The sequence below is a fragment of the Typopeltis vanoorti genome, chromosome 4 (assembly GCF_054136105.1).
Source record: "Typopeltis vanoorti isolate ZY-2024b chromosome 4, IOZ_Tvanoo_1.0, whole genome shotgun sequence".
In the NCBI taxonomy this organism is placed as follows: domain Eukaryota; kingdom Metazoa; phylum Arthropoda; class Arachnida; order Uropygi; family Thelyphonidae; genus Typopeltis; species Typopeltis vanoorti.
Genome location: NC_143552.1, coordinates 60,021,642 through 60,039,414, shown reverse-complemented (window position 1 = coordinate 60,039,414; position 17,773 = coordinate 60,021,642). Strand labels below are relative to the sequence as shown.

Genomic DNA, 17,773 nt, shown 5'->3' with positions numbered 1-17,773 from the left:
TCGTAATTTTGTACAATATTTGAAATACGTTGTTTTAACGAAATGTACCTACGACGTCCTGGGTTTCGTTGACCAGTTAAATGCTGCAAATAGTTTGTATGTTCTAAAGATAATTCTTTAACAATGTTATCCAAAAATTTCCAAACGGTTGGATGGGAACACTGAAAGAGAGACTGAAGTCAATAGTGTGCCATCCTTCGATACAATTTGTAATTCTAGCTATACAGTTGGCTGCAGAGTGTCTATTGTTTAAAGTAGAAATACCGAATAGAGGTTGTCTATAAGTGCCATTCCTGAGCTGTCGACTTCGATTATATGTTACGAGATTTTAGTCCACATTCATTTACTTTGTGTACAATAGATTGTGAAAAGTGGAAAAAAAGCAGCTACCAATTTTGATGTTTTCAAACACAGCATGGAAAGCATTCATTGCTGCTATTTCAAAATTTTTCGTGGTCGAGCTTGAGGAATTTTCTCCGGTAACATGTTCAGCATCTTCACGTATATTTCATCCTTTTTCCCTGGTAGAAGAGCCAGTCGACAAGGAAAAGTGACGCCTGAATCATATTGGACATGAATACTGTATAACTGATAATATATTTCTGGAACCACTTTAAATGTACCATCTGCTAGCCAAAAATCGTTAACTACAAGTTGATCTAGAAGAGTCTTGTGACCAATTAGTATTATACGTTCTGGATCTTCTGCCCCGGAATAATGAATAATCCATTTAGAGTACTTCTCTGGTATTTCAAAATTTGTGTTATCTGGATTTGACGGAACATTTCAGATTGTTTTAGCTTTTGATAGTTTTAGCTACTCAATCGCCTCGTCATGGAGCTCTTCTTCGGTAGGCACATTTTTAATCCGTCTGATACAGTCACTAAACTGTTAGCTATAATTGCATGAGCCGTTGCACCTGGATTCGACATTTTTCTTTCATTTGATTTGCAAGTTGATGAGCTTCAAATTCAAAAGTCCTATTAACATGACAGTATTCTGAAGACTCACGGATAACCTTGTTGTCTCTGGTATAGAGTGGCGATCGACAATATAAAGTTCTAAACTTTGCACAACGCCAATGAATAATTGTGATAGCAGTTTCACGGTGACGAACAAACTCGAATCCTTTGTAAATTATAATCTGATCACCTTTATTACTAACGCCGTACTCAAAATCAGCCATGGGTAAATTAACAATTAATTTTAAAAAATTTAATCACGAAATTTATTAACTCGCACATTATACACTAGTTGTATTACGAGTCACTAAACTAGAACTGAAGAATGTAAGACAAAAATTTACTTATATATCTTCACCCAAACAATTCTTAGAAATTCTTGAGCAGTTCATGGTGATTAACAATTGTTGATTGGTTTTACCTTAGGAAATTATTCCTTGTAAATCTGAGGTAAGTACTAATTAGGTAGCTAATCACTACATCATTTTGAGTTTCCAACTCGACCACCTCCCTAATCCCCTTGCCCAAATCTGCACTAGTGATTTACCCCTTGCTGGTTATAAATTTTGTTCAATTTTTGGTAAATTTTATTTTATGTGTAATTTCTTCTTTTAATTTTTTTCTTAGTGTATTTTTATCTATGTGTAACTTTTTCTTTGTTTTTTCTTTCTTGTGTAAATATTTTCCTATTTTTCCTTTTAATTTTTTTCTTAATGTATTTTTATTTGTGTGTAATTTTTTGTTTAATTTCGTAATTTCTTACTTGTGTATTTTTCCTTAGTGTAATTTTGTCCCTGTGTAATTTCGTCCTCATGTAATTTTTGCAGTGTAATTTTTTCCTGACACGATTTTTTTGTAATCCCTGAAGATGTCTCATTTACTGAGACAAAATATATAGGAAGTATTAAATTCTGTTTTAATCCTTTCTGAGTGCTTCATACAATTCATTAAGCCTCCAATATGATATACCCTTCATCTTGTTTCAAGTCCAGATTAACTCAGTTATTCACTAGCTAGCTGTGGATACTATATATCATGTTTGTAAACGTGTGTGTGTGTGTGTGTTCTTGAGCCTGATTTGCATGTAAAGAAGCAAAACCTGTTATTTTCATTCAACAGAAAAAGACTTAGAAAATTTCTCTTCATAGGCAAGATTTCAAACCACTCATCCACGTCTTATGTATACTTAATAGAGAGGCGACTTTTTGCATAGAACTGGATTAATTTTTTAAATGTGCATTCTGATTTGCACACAGGTTATCGATCACAAAAATTAGTGCACTATCTAATTCAAAAATAAAATTTTAATATCCAGTTGAATGGCAAATTACACCATTGTTTTCAGAGAAAAAAAAATCTTTATTAATATACAAAGGTTGTCACCATCATAAAAACTAGTAGAATGTCTTTGAATATTAAACTATATAATTATTCTGTATCACAGTAAATTATTTCCATTTGATATATAATACATTTGTGCATTTTTTAAAACTTAGTTTATATTATTAAATGCATCAAATCGCTGTTAGAAATATAAAAACAAGTTCTGCATTTGACAGCCATTGAGTTTAGCCTGAAAGGATATTCATTTCCTAATCCCCCCCCAGCACAGATTTTTTTCAGCTTGAAGGATTTTTTTCTATCACTGGTGTAAGTCTTTCCAGGCAAACAACAGGTCGCAATGATGAGAAATGTTTATAAAAAGGTCCGTGTGATGTAGAAATGCCTGGATAATGTGAATTTGAAAGTTGTCTCTCTGAGTATGTACTATTTTGATGTATAACTTTTTCTATAAATTCTGAACTTAATTTCTCTAAGCAAACAACTGGCTGCAATGCCTCAACTTTTTGACACATTTGGGGAAATCTTGACTTATCTGGAGTAGAAATAAACCTCTGTTGCTTGAGAAGCACATAATTATTACTTCCATTCAGATTTGTGTCACCTGCAGTCTTCCATTTTTTGGGAGGATTGTTTTTACAGTATAAGTCTCTCTCTTGCAAAGAATTTATTAAAGCTGGACTTAATCTTTCTATACAGACCACTGGAATGAGTGCAGAAAATTTATCTTTGAGTCTGCTTTTACAAGATGTTGCCTGCTTGTGAGAATTATGTTTCGGTGTAGCCACATAACATTTCATAGCAGAATTATTCATTTTATGATGAGTCCTTTCTTTAAGTGATTTATCATTTGCACTATCGTTTTTACATTTATTTATAACAGCAGGAATCTTTTTGACCACTGAATTAGTTCTTTCTACAGATTTTAATAAGGCAGAAGATACTGATTGCTCAATTGTATGTCTGGACTGAATATTTGCATTTCTAGAAGGTGTCTGGTTTTCTTTAATCATTACAGAAGTATCTGAAACATCTTTTCTTTGATTTTCTAACTGTTGTTCTCTTTGTTGCTTTTCTGACCATCGAATGTCATATTCAATTTCATTTGCAAGCTGTCTATCAGCAGACATTATTTCTTTTATTTCATTTTTATAGTCCTTGAATAGTTCATGTAAAAATATCATCAAATCCTTCAAAAGAGGAGATTTAATCTTTTCCAGTGTATGTTTCAATGCAATAACTATTGGCACAATATTTTCCATAACTGTTTTCTTTACAACTTGTGATATGGTTTTTCTTGCAGTTGCAGCAATAGCTACAACAACCTCATTTTCTTCCATCTCATCCTGTGGGCATGTCATTAAAGAGGACAGTTTTATTTCTTCAGAGCATAAAATACATAAGGTGTCCTGCACAAGACAGACACTATCTTGATTAAGTGGTAATACATCTTCTGTTATAGCTGCAAGGATATCCTGACACAGTTTTCGATTCAAACTAAGTCGTTCTTCATCATTCATGTATTCTAACATAAATTTATAAAGAGCCATTCGTTTGGTTTTATTCTGAGTGCCAGGTAATCCAAAACGACTGATTTCCTGTTCACTCTGATCAAATTTATTGTATGTCTCATGATCCATATAGCAATTTAAATAAAAAATGCACTCAATAAAATGTTGGTAAAAAATGTGTGGATGTCGTTGAAAAAGAAGATGCCCAAGGCTGTATTCTGCAAAACTGCGAATTTCTTGATCAGTATCCACCAGTGTTACTAACATGCGGAAAAAAATTGTCCCTTTCCATTTGATATAGTCTTCTTGAAGTAACTGAGTTAAAAGAATTAATGTTTGCTGTCGAACTAATATAGATTTATCTTTTAAACAACATGTAATGCTTGAAATATATGGATCAACCAATAATGGATAACGGATGCATAGATCAGCCATAATAACAACTACATTATTTTTCACTATTGCACATTCTGATGATTCCAGCTCTTTAGCCAATGCAGCTACTGAATTCTTTGCAACTTCTTCATTTTGAAGACAAATCTTACCAAGAGTGATAAAAGCATGTGCTCGCACTTTTCGAAAAGAAGGTGGTTTCAGTTGCGACATACTTGTTTTGGAATATATTTGGTTCATGCGGAAATTTCCAGAAGCTGAAAAGATAACAATCATAATTTTTTTAAAGTTACATTTGCTTTACAAATTCAATAATTAACAGTCTGTATATAATATAATATAATATATTGATTTCCCTTTATTATATAAACTTTGTTTCAAACATCTATACATAGCATGAAATTGAACAACATTAGTTTAATTATATACTGTTACAAACATTTACTAAAATTACAGCTGAAGTATCTAAGGTTATGAAGCCAAAATAACTGATTACTTCTCGCCATCCCAACCCTTGACCTCTTGTTAACCGGTTCTTACAAATATAGTATGGAAACAACTCTTCGTGAAATGGGACAACAACCTTCATAATTTCTACTCCTCCTCTAGCTGAATAGTTAATTGAACTCTCATTCCAATCCCTATTATAACCTTGGTTTTCCTCAACAAGGTAATTCAAGAAAAAAAAGTTTGGCATATCATTAGTGGCTCAAGACCAAAACTCCAACTTAATACTCAGCTTATAACCACTACAAAAAAGACTATTAAATGAATCCCTATCGGACTTTGAAAGGATCAAGTGCAGAAAACTTTCCTCATAAGATTGGTCTCCAGCCATCATTCTTCTCTAACTAATGCCTGCACAACCAAAGCAAAAGCATCTTCCACTATTCTACAACAAATAGCTTATCTTGAATGCATTTTCTAGACTTTCACCAGACCAACAGGAAAAAAGTCCTGAGCAGCTTGGTAAAGGATTTCTGGTCCTGATGGTATTCACCTACTAGTACTCCAGAATTAACATCTCTTTTGTAGATAGTTTCCAGTATTGAAACCACGTTTTAAGATAATTAACAAGTTTAATTACACATATCAGATGTCATCAGAACTTCACAATTCATACAAATAAATAACCAAAATAAAAATGTTAACTACTGTATACATGTTGAAACAATCTAGCTGCTGCTGTCACATTCTGTGGCATCATGCATATCGTATCCTAGGTCAACAGCAGTTAGATTTTTAATGAGAGTAGACCAAACTTGGCGTAGGATTAAGCCTTGAATTTTATTACGAGAGCTGTTTGAAAAATTTGGTAAATTTCCAATAGATGGCAGCACAATTAATTTATTCATACCAGTGTTGGCACATATCTTTCTCATAACCCCTGGCAAAATTTTAGCCATGTGCAACACGTTGTTCTCGTTTGGCAAACATTTAAAATGACTGTGCTCACATTTTTCATAAAAATGAGTTTCATGCAGTGAGATAAAACACTTTTATTTGAAGAAGTGGATGGCCATGCAGATCAAAGCCGCGTTAGATGCAGTTCATGGGTCTCTGCACCAGCATAAAAGACTATTTATTTTTGGATAAATGAGTTTAAACATGGTCTTCAGTTCATCGAAGATGAAGCATGCTCCGTACGCCCGACTGAGGTCACTACGAAAGAAATGATTGAAAAAATCCATGGTATCGTTATGGAAGACAGCAAATGAAAGTGCATGAGATTGTAGGTATTTCAATTGAGTATAATATCCTGCACGAAAAAGCTGTGTGCGCACGATGGGTGCCTCGATTGTTGACTGTTGATCAAAAACGCATGCGAAAAGACATTTCAATGCAGTGTTTATTCGTAATTCACAGGATTTTTTGCATCTGTCCATGACTGTAGATGAAACCTAGATCCACCACTGCACACCTGAGTCCAAGCAGCAGTCAAAATAGTGGACAATGCCTGGTGAAAGAGCACTGAAAAAAGCGAAGCCTGTTTTGTCAGCTGGGAAGGTGATTGCCGAGGAATTATCATGTTAGACTATTTGGAAAAGGGTAACACAATAACAGGAGTCTATAATGCGTCATTGTTGGACTGTTTAAAAGAACTGAAGAAAAAAAAACGGCCAAGATTGGCACACACAAAAAAAAGTACTTGTTCATCATGACAATGCACCGTCCCAATAACAAAATTGCACAAATGAGGTTCGAATTGGTTCCACATCCACTGTATTCTCTGGAATTGGCCCCATGTGACTTTTTCTTGTTCCCAAACTTAAAAATTTGGCTTGGTGGGAAAAAAGTTTCTTCGCACGAGGATGTCATCAAGGCTGTCAATAACTATTTTGCACAATTTGGCAAATCCTACTTTTTAGATGGGATGAAAAAATTGGAAACTTACTGGATCAAATGTGTAGACCTCGAGGGAGACTGCTGAGAAATAAAGGTGATTTTTTCCAAAAAAATGTGTTCAACTTATTTTTTTACTAAACTTTTCAAACAGCCCTCATAATTGTATGGGGGATCCACAGCGCATTTCAGAGGCTTTCTTGAACTTTCTTGTAAAACAATTATGATCAAGATAATGCATTTTTGTTTATTGCCAGACTGTTTTTCACATCTCTCATGTGTTTAGACATGCAGATATCCTCTGACCTTCCAGTTTGGCCTACACAGCAAATGCCACAAGAGCAATGAATCTCATAAATACCTTGTTTTTTCATGGGATGATGTGGAAGTAAGAATCTGGATATTTTATGCAATGGTAAAAAAGCCACTTTAATGTTGTATTCACAAAGCAACTTTGCCTGTAACGTTCTTGATGTAAGATGGCATGATTGCATTCTTAAATTCTTGTTTAAGTACAGGAGTTGTGTTAAGAATTTTTTTGATCGTTTTGAGTTCCTAACCACTGAGGGTAAGGTTACATCTCAGGTAGTGTAGCTCTTCATTCCTGTTAACTGATGTGCTGGACATCTTGTTGCTCTATCTTATAATGGATGATGGTGTGAAGCGGCATGTAAAAGGCTTCCAATTGCAGGTTTTCTGTATACTGAAAAGGATAATCTTTTCTCTTCTTTATTTTGACAAGGATATTAAGAAATAATAATTTTTTGAGAAATCTGGTTTGGCATCCTATACAACCACCACAGGCCATCAAGTAGTTTCGCAAGAAACAAAAATGAATTATATTGATCATAACTATGTAAAATCTCTCACGGGAAATTGTTATACAAATTCCCACAATCGCTTTTACATAAGTTCTAAATCATGTAGAAATCAGAATTTGTAAAGTTTTAAACTAATGTAATAATTCTATTAAGCTGGAAAAAAAAATCAACAGAAAATAAGGGATTAGCTCGGATTATGTTTGACCCAGTAAGAACAAAAGGTCATACAAATGTAGAAAATTGCCGCAAAAACAAAGGTAGCTCAAGTGACATCATCATGTATGCAGAAGATCCAGGAAGTTATAGCCAAGAAAAAGAATGAACAGAGCTATAAAGGGCTCTTAGAGTGCGTTCACACACACACACACATGCTCTCTCTCAAGTTTGTTCGTGTTCAGGTGTAACCCTAGGTTCAGGTGTAACCCCAGGTGAGGCCATTACCATCCAGTGAATTTCAAGTAGCTGCTGAACGTGCTACATATGTGTGGAATTCAAGGCATCAACAGTGGTTCGAGTTTACCGACAGAGATTCAATCTCCATTTTTCCCAGGAAAACTGCCAAGGGCCGTCCAAATTATAGCCAGCATCCAGTAAGAAAGGCGAAGTGTAGCAGAACTTACAGAGTATCATCCAAGTAGTTAGGACTGTATGTGAAACGCACAAGTGAGTAAGCTTTGATCTATTAATGTTACAGTAGTTGTACTAGAGATTGTGTGTATACTTACTGAGGTTACATTGTGATTAGTTAATTATTAAGTTACAGGAATAGAGAGAGAAGCTTAACGTTAACTTATGTATGCCCAAATGGGATATTTAGCTAAGTATAACGTAAGAGGCAGCTCAAGATAGCAAAGTGTAAACCAGTTGGTTAAGTATTGTATATGTTATGTCTAAATATATATGTTGCATGCTGAGTAAGTGATAGACCTTTAAGAGCTTTTGTTTGGAATTTGTCTAACACATTGTACAACTGACTTAGCTTAAAATAAACATGTTTTGTTTGTGTAAATCTCTTGCCTGATCTATTAGCCAATGCACTGTTTCCAAATAAATATCGAACCTGTGCACCTCATATAAAGTAAGAATTGCCATGACTAGCTTTTAAGGAATTGAGTAAATTAAGATTCAAATCTTATAAATGTTCAAAGTTAAACCCTCATGCTGTATACATAATTTAGAGTGGCGCAGTCAAAAAATAAATTTCTCTAAATTACACAGTGTGAGAGTTGGTAACTGTTATAGTGGACAGACTAAACCCAAGGGTCTTACACTAACAGAGCAAACATACATAAGGTCAGAAAGGATTGAGAGGCCTAAGTTAAGTTGAGTAAAGTATTAAATGTGTGCGTATATGAGAAATGGATAGAACATAAGGAAAATTTTTGTAGACAAAGAAATAATGCAAATTTAAGAAAGATAGAGTATAAATTAAAGAAAATATTTTACAATGGTGCAATCGACTTTATTTTACAATTGTTTTACAAGAAAGTTCAATGAAGCCTCTGAAATTTTTTCCCACACAATGTAACAAAAATTAGAGGTCCTATACCAAGTTTGGTCTGCTTTAATTAAAAATCTAACTACTGGGGACCCTGGCTATGACTGGCACGATGCTACAGAACATAACAGCGGCAATTAGCACTGTTCCAACAATGTATTGTTTCTAGTCTCTGTTCTGTGCAACTTTTGCTAATACTCCTGAAAATGAAAGTCTGACTTACAAAACTTGTAGGGATATATTTTATTAAACTCATTGATTATCTTAAAATGTCTCAATACCAAAAACTATCTACAGAACTGCTAAACCACAGAAACTTAAACACTCATCTTGACACTTTTTTCATGCTCATTCAGCATCTATCAACCCATTCAACTATCATACCACAACCTTCATCTCAAATGCCCTGGAAATGTTTGAATTAATTCTGATCAGAAGAGTAAATGCACTATTGCTATTTTCAAAAAAAAAAAGAAAAAAAAAAGTTCAATTTAATGATGACAGTTATTAAGAACTTAAAAGGTTTTTTTTTTTTTCCCCACTTGGTTAAACTATAATAAATTTAGTTTAATCCTTTATCTAAGTGTAAGCAAACAAAGTTTGTGCCTGAAGTATCTTCAGGACTGAGGCAACTCATGGTAAAGGTGGACCAAGCTCTCATCACTCCTTGCCTTAGTATCTCCCATAATGCAAAGCACATCTCCTTGCAGACATGTATAATGCTATGCATTAAGGGAAGGGCCACTACCCAGACCGGTTTCGACCTTTGAGATCTCGTCAGTGGGAGCCAGAGGTGGTGATACTAAGGTGGAAGCAATGGAGAAGTCACCTATATGAGTTGCCAAAAGGTGTCTCACCTTATTATTAAATTACTCTGGATTTAGAGAAAGATGTTGAAAGTTGTTTTTTTTCCCCACTTGGTTAATCCTTGTCTACCTTTACCACCTTTACTGATGGTAAAGGTGGGCCAAGCTCTCATCACTCCTTGCTCACTCTCTAAATCCAGAGTAATTTAACAATAAGGTGATGTGCTTTGCATTATGGGAGGTACTAAGGCAAAGAGTGATGAGAGCTTGGTGTCCACCTTTACCACGAGTTGCCTCAGTCCTGAAGATAATTCAGGCACAAACTTTGCTTACACTTGGATAAAGGATTAAACTAAATTTATTAGGTCCGCACGGTTAGCCTAGTGTCTGTGTGCTTTGCAACCATATCCTGGGGAAGGAGTGTCCTAGGTTCTTTTCCCATCATCGAGAAAAACTTCTCGATGATGTGAAAAGCTGAAGGATCTTCCTCAACCATAGCCAAGTTAGCCGGTCTTGGGCATGGACAGTAGGGGTTTTTCATCCTGCAAAGCAGGCAAACCGGCCTCGAGAACTTAACACTACAGACATAGGATACACCGGGACATAGGGCTGACCACCTTATCCTGTGAACAGTTTGAGGTCCAATGATTAATAAACCCTTGACACTGCAAAGTAAAAGAAGATAAGATGAGACGAAATTTATTATAGTTATTAAGAACTTAATAGTCCTTTATAAAATAATAAAACAAATCAGTGATGATCACAGCTATAAACAGGCTAGTCTAGCAGTATTCATGTGGAGCTGTCAGAAACAAATATACATATTGACACTGTGTGCAGTTCTCAACATTTCTGAAACTGGTGGATAAGGAATTCAAAACAGGCAAAAGCCAACATCACCGGAAATTTGAAATCTTCCAACAGGACGACTATAATTACATCATGATTGTGTTGTCATAAACTTATCATTGGTAGCTCTAATGGAAAAACTGTCAGTTAACTAAGTTGAGGTCATAACTTTGCCATTAAATCTAAGCAAACTCCAAAAGTGGAAATAATGGCATTCATCGAATGAGGAATATATGACCTGCCTCCAGTTAGAGCCAATAGCATTGAGTTGAGTATAAATCAGTACAATAGCCAGAACAAACAAGGCTAATGCTACTATAGTAACGAATCAAACAGAATACAAAAACAAAATGCAAAATCTACTTGCAAGATTGTGATTCTACTAATATGCAAAAGAACAAAGTTTGTAAGTTAGTGAAGGAGTTTCTTGGCCCAAAGAAAATTAAAAACTCAAGCATTTTCATGTAAAGCCACTCAGAATATATGGAGCACCAAAAATTTGCAAACAAGATACCCCACCCCAATGCCCAATTATTATTATTACATCTCCAGGGAGGGTATCTACTCTATAGTTCTCAGTTTCCACCACTCACTAACTGCAACTACCTTCATTTACACCATTGCTAGTATTTTCACAGACAAACATCCATGCCCACAGCAGGAATCGAACCCACAGCCTTTTGGTTGGAGAGTGGATACACTAACCACTCGGCCAACCAGGCTGAGTGGTTAGTGTATCCACTAACTGACTGTTTATACTTGATAGTATAAACAGTCCTACACACAAACTCTCTAAGCCTCCTTTACAGGTACTACTTCATCCTTTGTAAAAGAAAAAAAAAATTCTGTTCACTCAAAAAGTATATTAAATAACCATGTTTTCTGACAGAGTAATTAGCTTTGATATTAGTTTGCTATTTCATAATATAAAATTTGGATCCTTGATTTGATACCCCCCTACCTCCTAAGATATATTTGAATTATTCATATTTACAGTACATGCTGATTATTTCATATGAAGGAAAAATATACAAAAAACTACATGGCACAGCCTTGCCCCCCCCAATACACACAATTAAGTTCTACATAGAAAATATAAGAATAAAGCACTCAAACTGGCGTTTTTGGTTGCATCTTATTTGGCCATGTGGTCCAGACACTTTTTGCATATTTAAATCCACAACCAAGAAGGAATTTAAAAAAAACTGTCTGCCCTTTTTAGATACACTAGTTCCAAATGGTTCATTGTTTTTCTATTTACTGAAAGCCTACACATACTGGAAGATATTTACATAAAATCACACTATCATCCAGCACAACAGTAGGTATAATAAAAACACAAGGACTATCTGATACTGCTCTTCCCATAGAACTCGCTTATCTTTGCCACACTTTTTCAGTTAATAGTTATAATCTCAAGAAAATACTAAATTATTAAGTTCTGAATGAAACTAAAATTGGATTAATTTACGTTTCCTTCAGACTTAACATGGGGTTACATTTTGAATCAATTATTGATATATCAGAATATACTAAACTCTTGTAAATTACCAAAATATTACTAAACTGAGAATCTTTCATTTATTTTGTTATAATGTAAAGTATTATGAATTGCTAAATTGCTTAAATCTTACTGCTTAAGGTGTAAGTACTTATAAATTGCTGGGAGAAAGAGATAATCCAATTAAATAAAAGCTGGCCGGAATCGAAAACCCGTGCAACAAAGAGTACAGGTGCACCCTTTTCGTAAGCAAGTAGCCCCCCCCCCCCTTATGCATTCAAAGAATCACGCTAAGGATTCTGTGTGTGACGCTGAAAAATGGGAGGAGAAATCGATGCTGTAGTGTTAACATGTGGCGCGCAATTTAAAAAGTCGTGCAGCGCCAGAAAAAATCTTCTTACTCTTAGGCTTGTGCTCTCTTACGCTCCCGGTCTCATGCGGTCTTGCTGTGGTGTGTGGAGCCTCCTTGTGGCATCCCCTCATTCCCTGCGGATTCGAGATAATGACTGAGGAACTTTGCCATGGATCTCCCAAATATTTACCAATCGGTGACCAGCCCAGCAGAAGATATTCACTGATGCTTACGGAGATTTCATTACGATGTTGAGCCAGTTCACCAAAGAATAACGTCTACTTATTTTCAGAGGCAGAAGTATGTGCAGATCGAACCCATGAAGAATGCCTCAGAAAAAGCAGAAGGAACGTGGAGTCGAAAGTATTTGTCCTGACGAGATATGTGAGGTGGCCAAATAGTTTCCCCAGCAGTTGGTGACATAAGTCTAGTTTTTTCATGTAAATGTGTACTAGAAGGATATCTGTAAATTTTAGGAAGGACTCTAGAGATTGTTTCTTTTAATGATAGAGTATATTATGAGTATTTTGTGAAAGAAATTGTATGAGAGCACGTGAAGCCTAGGAATTGTGTCTTTTAATGATTGAATAAGTTATGAGAATTTTGTGAGAGAAACTGTATGAGAGCACGTGGAGCTACATTAGTAATTCAGTTAACAAATGTCTTTAATATTGATGAATAAGCATGATCTTTCACATATAAGTCGTCAATCATAAATGAAGTTCTTTGTCATACATGCTAAGATAGATATAGAGAATCTATGAAATTAGTGCTCATTCATTAGCAATTGCAGATTACTTAATCAGAGTGTATTCATAATGTGTAATATGTATCGATTGAATTAAATGTTTTGTTCTTTTTGTTTAATTGATGACTTGTCTGATTTTCTTCTCTGTTGCACTTGCTCATAAAATACGGACCACAGCGGGAGATTAATTTATGGTGAGGCTACGACTGCAAACGTAACCTATAGTAATATAAGATTGTAAGCTAAACTGTTTCTGGGTCCTTGATTCTACAATCTTTGTCAATCTAGGATTCAGGGTGGCTCAGTAAAAAAATAAATTTTCCCTGAATCCGAAAAAGGAATTAGAACCAGTGTAGAGACAAGGGAGTTGGCATTGACCATTAATATTCCCTTTGTCCCCCAAACCACTAGCATCATTCTTATATGTAAAGATCAGCCAAGAGAAATATAGAAGTTAAGAGAATAAAGTCTTACTAGAGAAGGATTTTACTAAGGGCACAGATACAAGTGCAATATAAGTGTAATTAAAATTTAAAGAGAACAATACGTAAGATAAATAAAGGAGAAATTAAATTTTACAAAATACTCCCACCTCAAATCTCCAAGACCACAATAAAACTTGCTACTCCATATATTCTAAAATCTAAATCTAAAAAGAAACCTATAGTGCTTAAATATAAAAATAATAAATATAAGCTCCACACCACATTTAAACCATATAAACTGGCAACCCTCATTCGGTCACCTAAGGAAAAACACTCTCCTTTATAACATCCAGGAGTATATGGAGTGCCCTGTACTTGCGACTGCTTCAGAAAACATACAAAATACATTCGGCACCATTTGTTATGATAAGTTGGGTCTAGAAGACCATGCCTTGGACACTTTTTCACACAGGCACACAGGATTAAATGGAAGAAAACAGTGCTACATGGAAGTTATCAAGCCAGAGAGAATGTTTTTGAAATTCACAGCAGCCTTAATAAAACATTTCCCAAACCTGAACATGTATGAATGTATAAATTTACCAAAAAAGTTGGGAGTCATTTTAAGATTGAATTAATATGTGTCAACCTCTCTCTGTATCCAACAATATATAGCACCAATTAGGGCTTTAGTTCTTTTTGTTGTTTGTTACAATGTTAAACCAATTGTCTATTTGTGGTCAGAAGACATCCAGTAAAATATTGGCAACTATATAAATAACTTTATTATTATCATCATCAGTGCCTTGTATTGGGAATTAAACCATAATTGGCATCACTGAAATAAAGAAACAAAAGCATGTGAGATTCAGGTAAATAATAAATATAGAATGTTAGTCATGCAATAACAATCCAGGAAAAGAAGTAGTGATAGCATTCAACACCAAACATGAAGATAAACTTCTTTATTTTAAGTAGATATAGGAGGAAACTTCAAAATGGAGAAATGGACAATGAAACTTATTTGTGCTTATGGTCCCACAGAAATTTCTCCTAAGGAAAAAGTGGAGGAATTTTTGAACTCATATTACAACAGACATGAAAAAAAAATGGTAATAATAATGGTAAGTATCTTCTGGATTTCTGCTCAGAATGCAGACTAGACATCACTAATGTCTTGTTCCAACATAAAGATGTTCATGTGGGAGAAGATACAAGAAATAAGAAAAGCCTTACTATGTCATTATTGATAGTGATATTTTCATGCTGGCTCAGGATACAAGAGTATACAGAAGATTTGAAACTGGAAGTGACCATCACTTAATTTTAATAAGGATAAAAATTAATATCACACCAAAAATAATAGTATATAAAAAAATTAAACTTCAGCAGCTTTTACAGGTAAAGCTCAAGTATACAAACATTATGCAGGAAAAAATGAAACATTTCAAAAATAAGAGCCAAACCTTGGCATCTCTTGGTGGCAAACTCTTAAGAAAACATGGCAGATTCAGCTATGGAGCATCTGGTGAAGTTGTCTGCAAGGATAGAAAATAAGAACACCATGGTGGACACAAGTTAAAGAAGCAGTCTGGGAAAAGAAGAAAGCATGCCAAAAGTTCCTAGCAAAGAAGTCAACAGATAATCTAAAAGAATGCAGAAAAAAATATAGGACAGCTAAGCTATGTATAAAAGTAGATAAACAAAAGTCATGGTAAGAATATAGAAGATAAATATCAGGAAGGAGGCAAAATGTTCTGGAGACAACTGAAAAAGCTTAGAAATGGGGAAAATAAGTCAGGATGACTTCTGACAAGTGAAGGAATTTTCTTACTGAGCCTTCCTGGTAAGATTTATGCAGGCATACTTGAGAAGAGACTAAGAAAAATTGTGGAAGAGAAACTTGGAGAAGAATAAGCTGGGTTTAGGCCAAATACAGGTTGCCAAGATCAGATTTTCACTTTACGACAGATAGTTGTACTTGAATTTTGTAGATATGGAAAAGGCATACGACAAGGTGCTCAGAGAAAAACTTTTCAAAACACAAGCAATTATAGGGTAAATGAAACATTATACAGAGTAACACTTAGTCTATAAGCCAGCAGTTAGAATTAAAGGAAATACAAGAAGATGGTTTGATGTAAAATCAGGTGTAAAACAAGGATGCACATTACCTCCACTCTTATTTGTCATCTATATATATATATATATATATATATATATATATGGATCGAATTATTAAAGAAAGTGTCATTAAACCTGATATTAGAAGTGGAGATATCAAACTTAGCTTTTTTTTTTTTTTTTTGCAGATGACATACTCCTAAACACATTCAGTGCAAGTCCTTAGGATTTTCTAACTAAATTTAATAGTAGTTGTAACAAATTTGGCATAGAAAACTGCAGCTGCATTCTTAATGAAGAATCTATAGAACATTTCTGAAATATTGTATAGAACTATACAATATTTCAGCTATTTAGGCACAATTTTTAGTGAAGATGCCAAATTAAATATGGAAATAGACAACAGAACAAGCAAAGCTATATGGTGGGGAGCCAATTGAATAAATCTATATGTTTAATAAGAAAGAAATTAGCCCGAATACTAAACTAGCAGTATAGAAGACAATATTCAAACTAAAAGTTCAGTTAGAAAAAACACTTAATCAAAGAGTAGAGAGCAGACATGAGAGTATTGAAAAAAAATTAGGGAAGTAAATAGCATCTATGGCAGAATAATCATATTAAAAATGACAATAATAGGAAGGAACCTGACATGTTCACTCACTTAAACAGAATGGGAGAAAAAAAGATAAACAAAACAGGTGTTTGATGCCAAGGAAAAAGACCCAGAGTAAGAAAGTCTAGGGATTGAAGGGCCTTAGAATAACAAAATGTTAGATATGACAATATCGGAGTGCTGACAAGTAACAGACTAATTTGGAGGAAAACTGTTGATAGGAGATTAATAATAATGTAAACTTAATCATGTAGTGCTTATAGTGGAATGAACACATCAGGAAATGGGTAAGAATAAAAAACTCCAATCATGAAACACGCAGGAACGTGAAAAATTGATTTATTTTCAGATTGGCAGTTTTTTGCCATATCACATTGCATGATGTGACATGGCATAAAGTTATTTTTTGTATCCAGTGAAGGCAAACTGCTTAAAAGGAATTGGAAAAAGCAGAGAAAACTACCTACAAAAGATAGCCATGTCTAAATATTTTTGCATGTCCTTTTATTTTTTATTTTTTGCTGTGCCTGATGATGCTATCAGAAAAGAAGGCAATGTGTTTGGAAATACTCTCATTTCATTTATTTGAACAGTCTCATGATATACTGTTGGTGGTGACTTCTGTGCGTGATGACAGAAGTCATCAGCCTCTTACAAGTAGCCACTATGAAGATACTTTAAATGCAAACTTTGTTTGCTCACTTGGATAAAGGATGAAATAAGGATATATTCTTGGCAAGTATAATTTACGTTCTGACAAGTGAAAAACTTTCTACAATCATGATTCAGAGTATTTTAATAATAAGGTGATACACCATTTGCTCCCTATATATGAGAAATATATGACTTCAACATTAATTCAACCTTAGTATCTTACTGGGTTTGACTCTTACTAATGAGACCCTAATGAAGGTCAAAATCAGGTAGTGATCCTCCTCTAATATTAGCATAGCATTATGCATTTCTGAAAGGAAGTGTGCTTTGCATTATGGGATGCTAAGGCAATTGATGTAGCCTAGTGGTGAAGATATTTCATATGCAAACTATGCTTACACTTGATTGCATAATTAAACATTTCTTGGCAAGTATAATTTATGATGATAATGACTTTTTATTGATATTTGTAAAAATATTCATCCAATTGAATCTGAAATTTTGATATATGTAATTAGTTCAACTACTAATTAGTATGGTTCATATTGAATTATGGATGTGACACATGGAATATGCAAAACCCATAATCAAGAAATTGCATGCCTTTGAAATATGCTATAGGAGAGCACTGAAGATTTCTTGGAATGAGGAAAAAAAATAACGAAGAGGCATTGAAGTTAATGGGAACCAAAAGAACACTCATGGAAGACTTAATAAAGAGAAAGTGCAAGATGACAGGACACATATTAAGAGGATCAGCAGGGAAAACGTATCTGGAAATACTGGAGGGAAGAAGATCTCTGTCAACCCAAGAAGTTCTTGGGTTTAT

General features: G+C 34.4%; 1 protein-coding gene across 1 annotated transcript in view; it reads right to left on the bottom strand.

The window, feature by feature from the left end:
* Positions 1 to 2,303: 2,303 nt before the first annotated feature.
* LOC150107349 (condensin-2 complex subunit D3-L-like) overlaps positions 2,304 to 17,773 on the bottom strand; it is a 208,965-nt gene continuing 193,495 nt past the window's right edge. Inside the window, exon 6 of the mRNA XM_090391824.1 lies at positions 2,304 to 4,464. Within this exon, the coding sequence (XP_090247950.1) occupies positions 2,582 to 4,464 (1,883 nt within the window). The 3' untranslated portion in view covers positions 2,304 to 2,581. The remainder of the gene's footprint in view (positions 4,465 to 17,773) is intronic.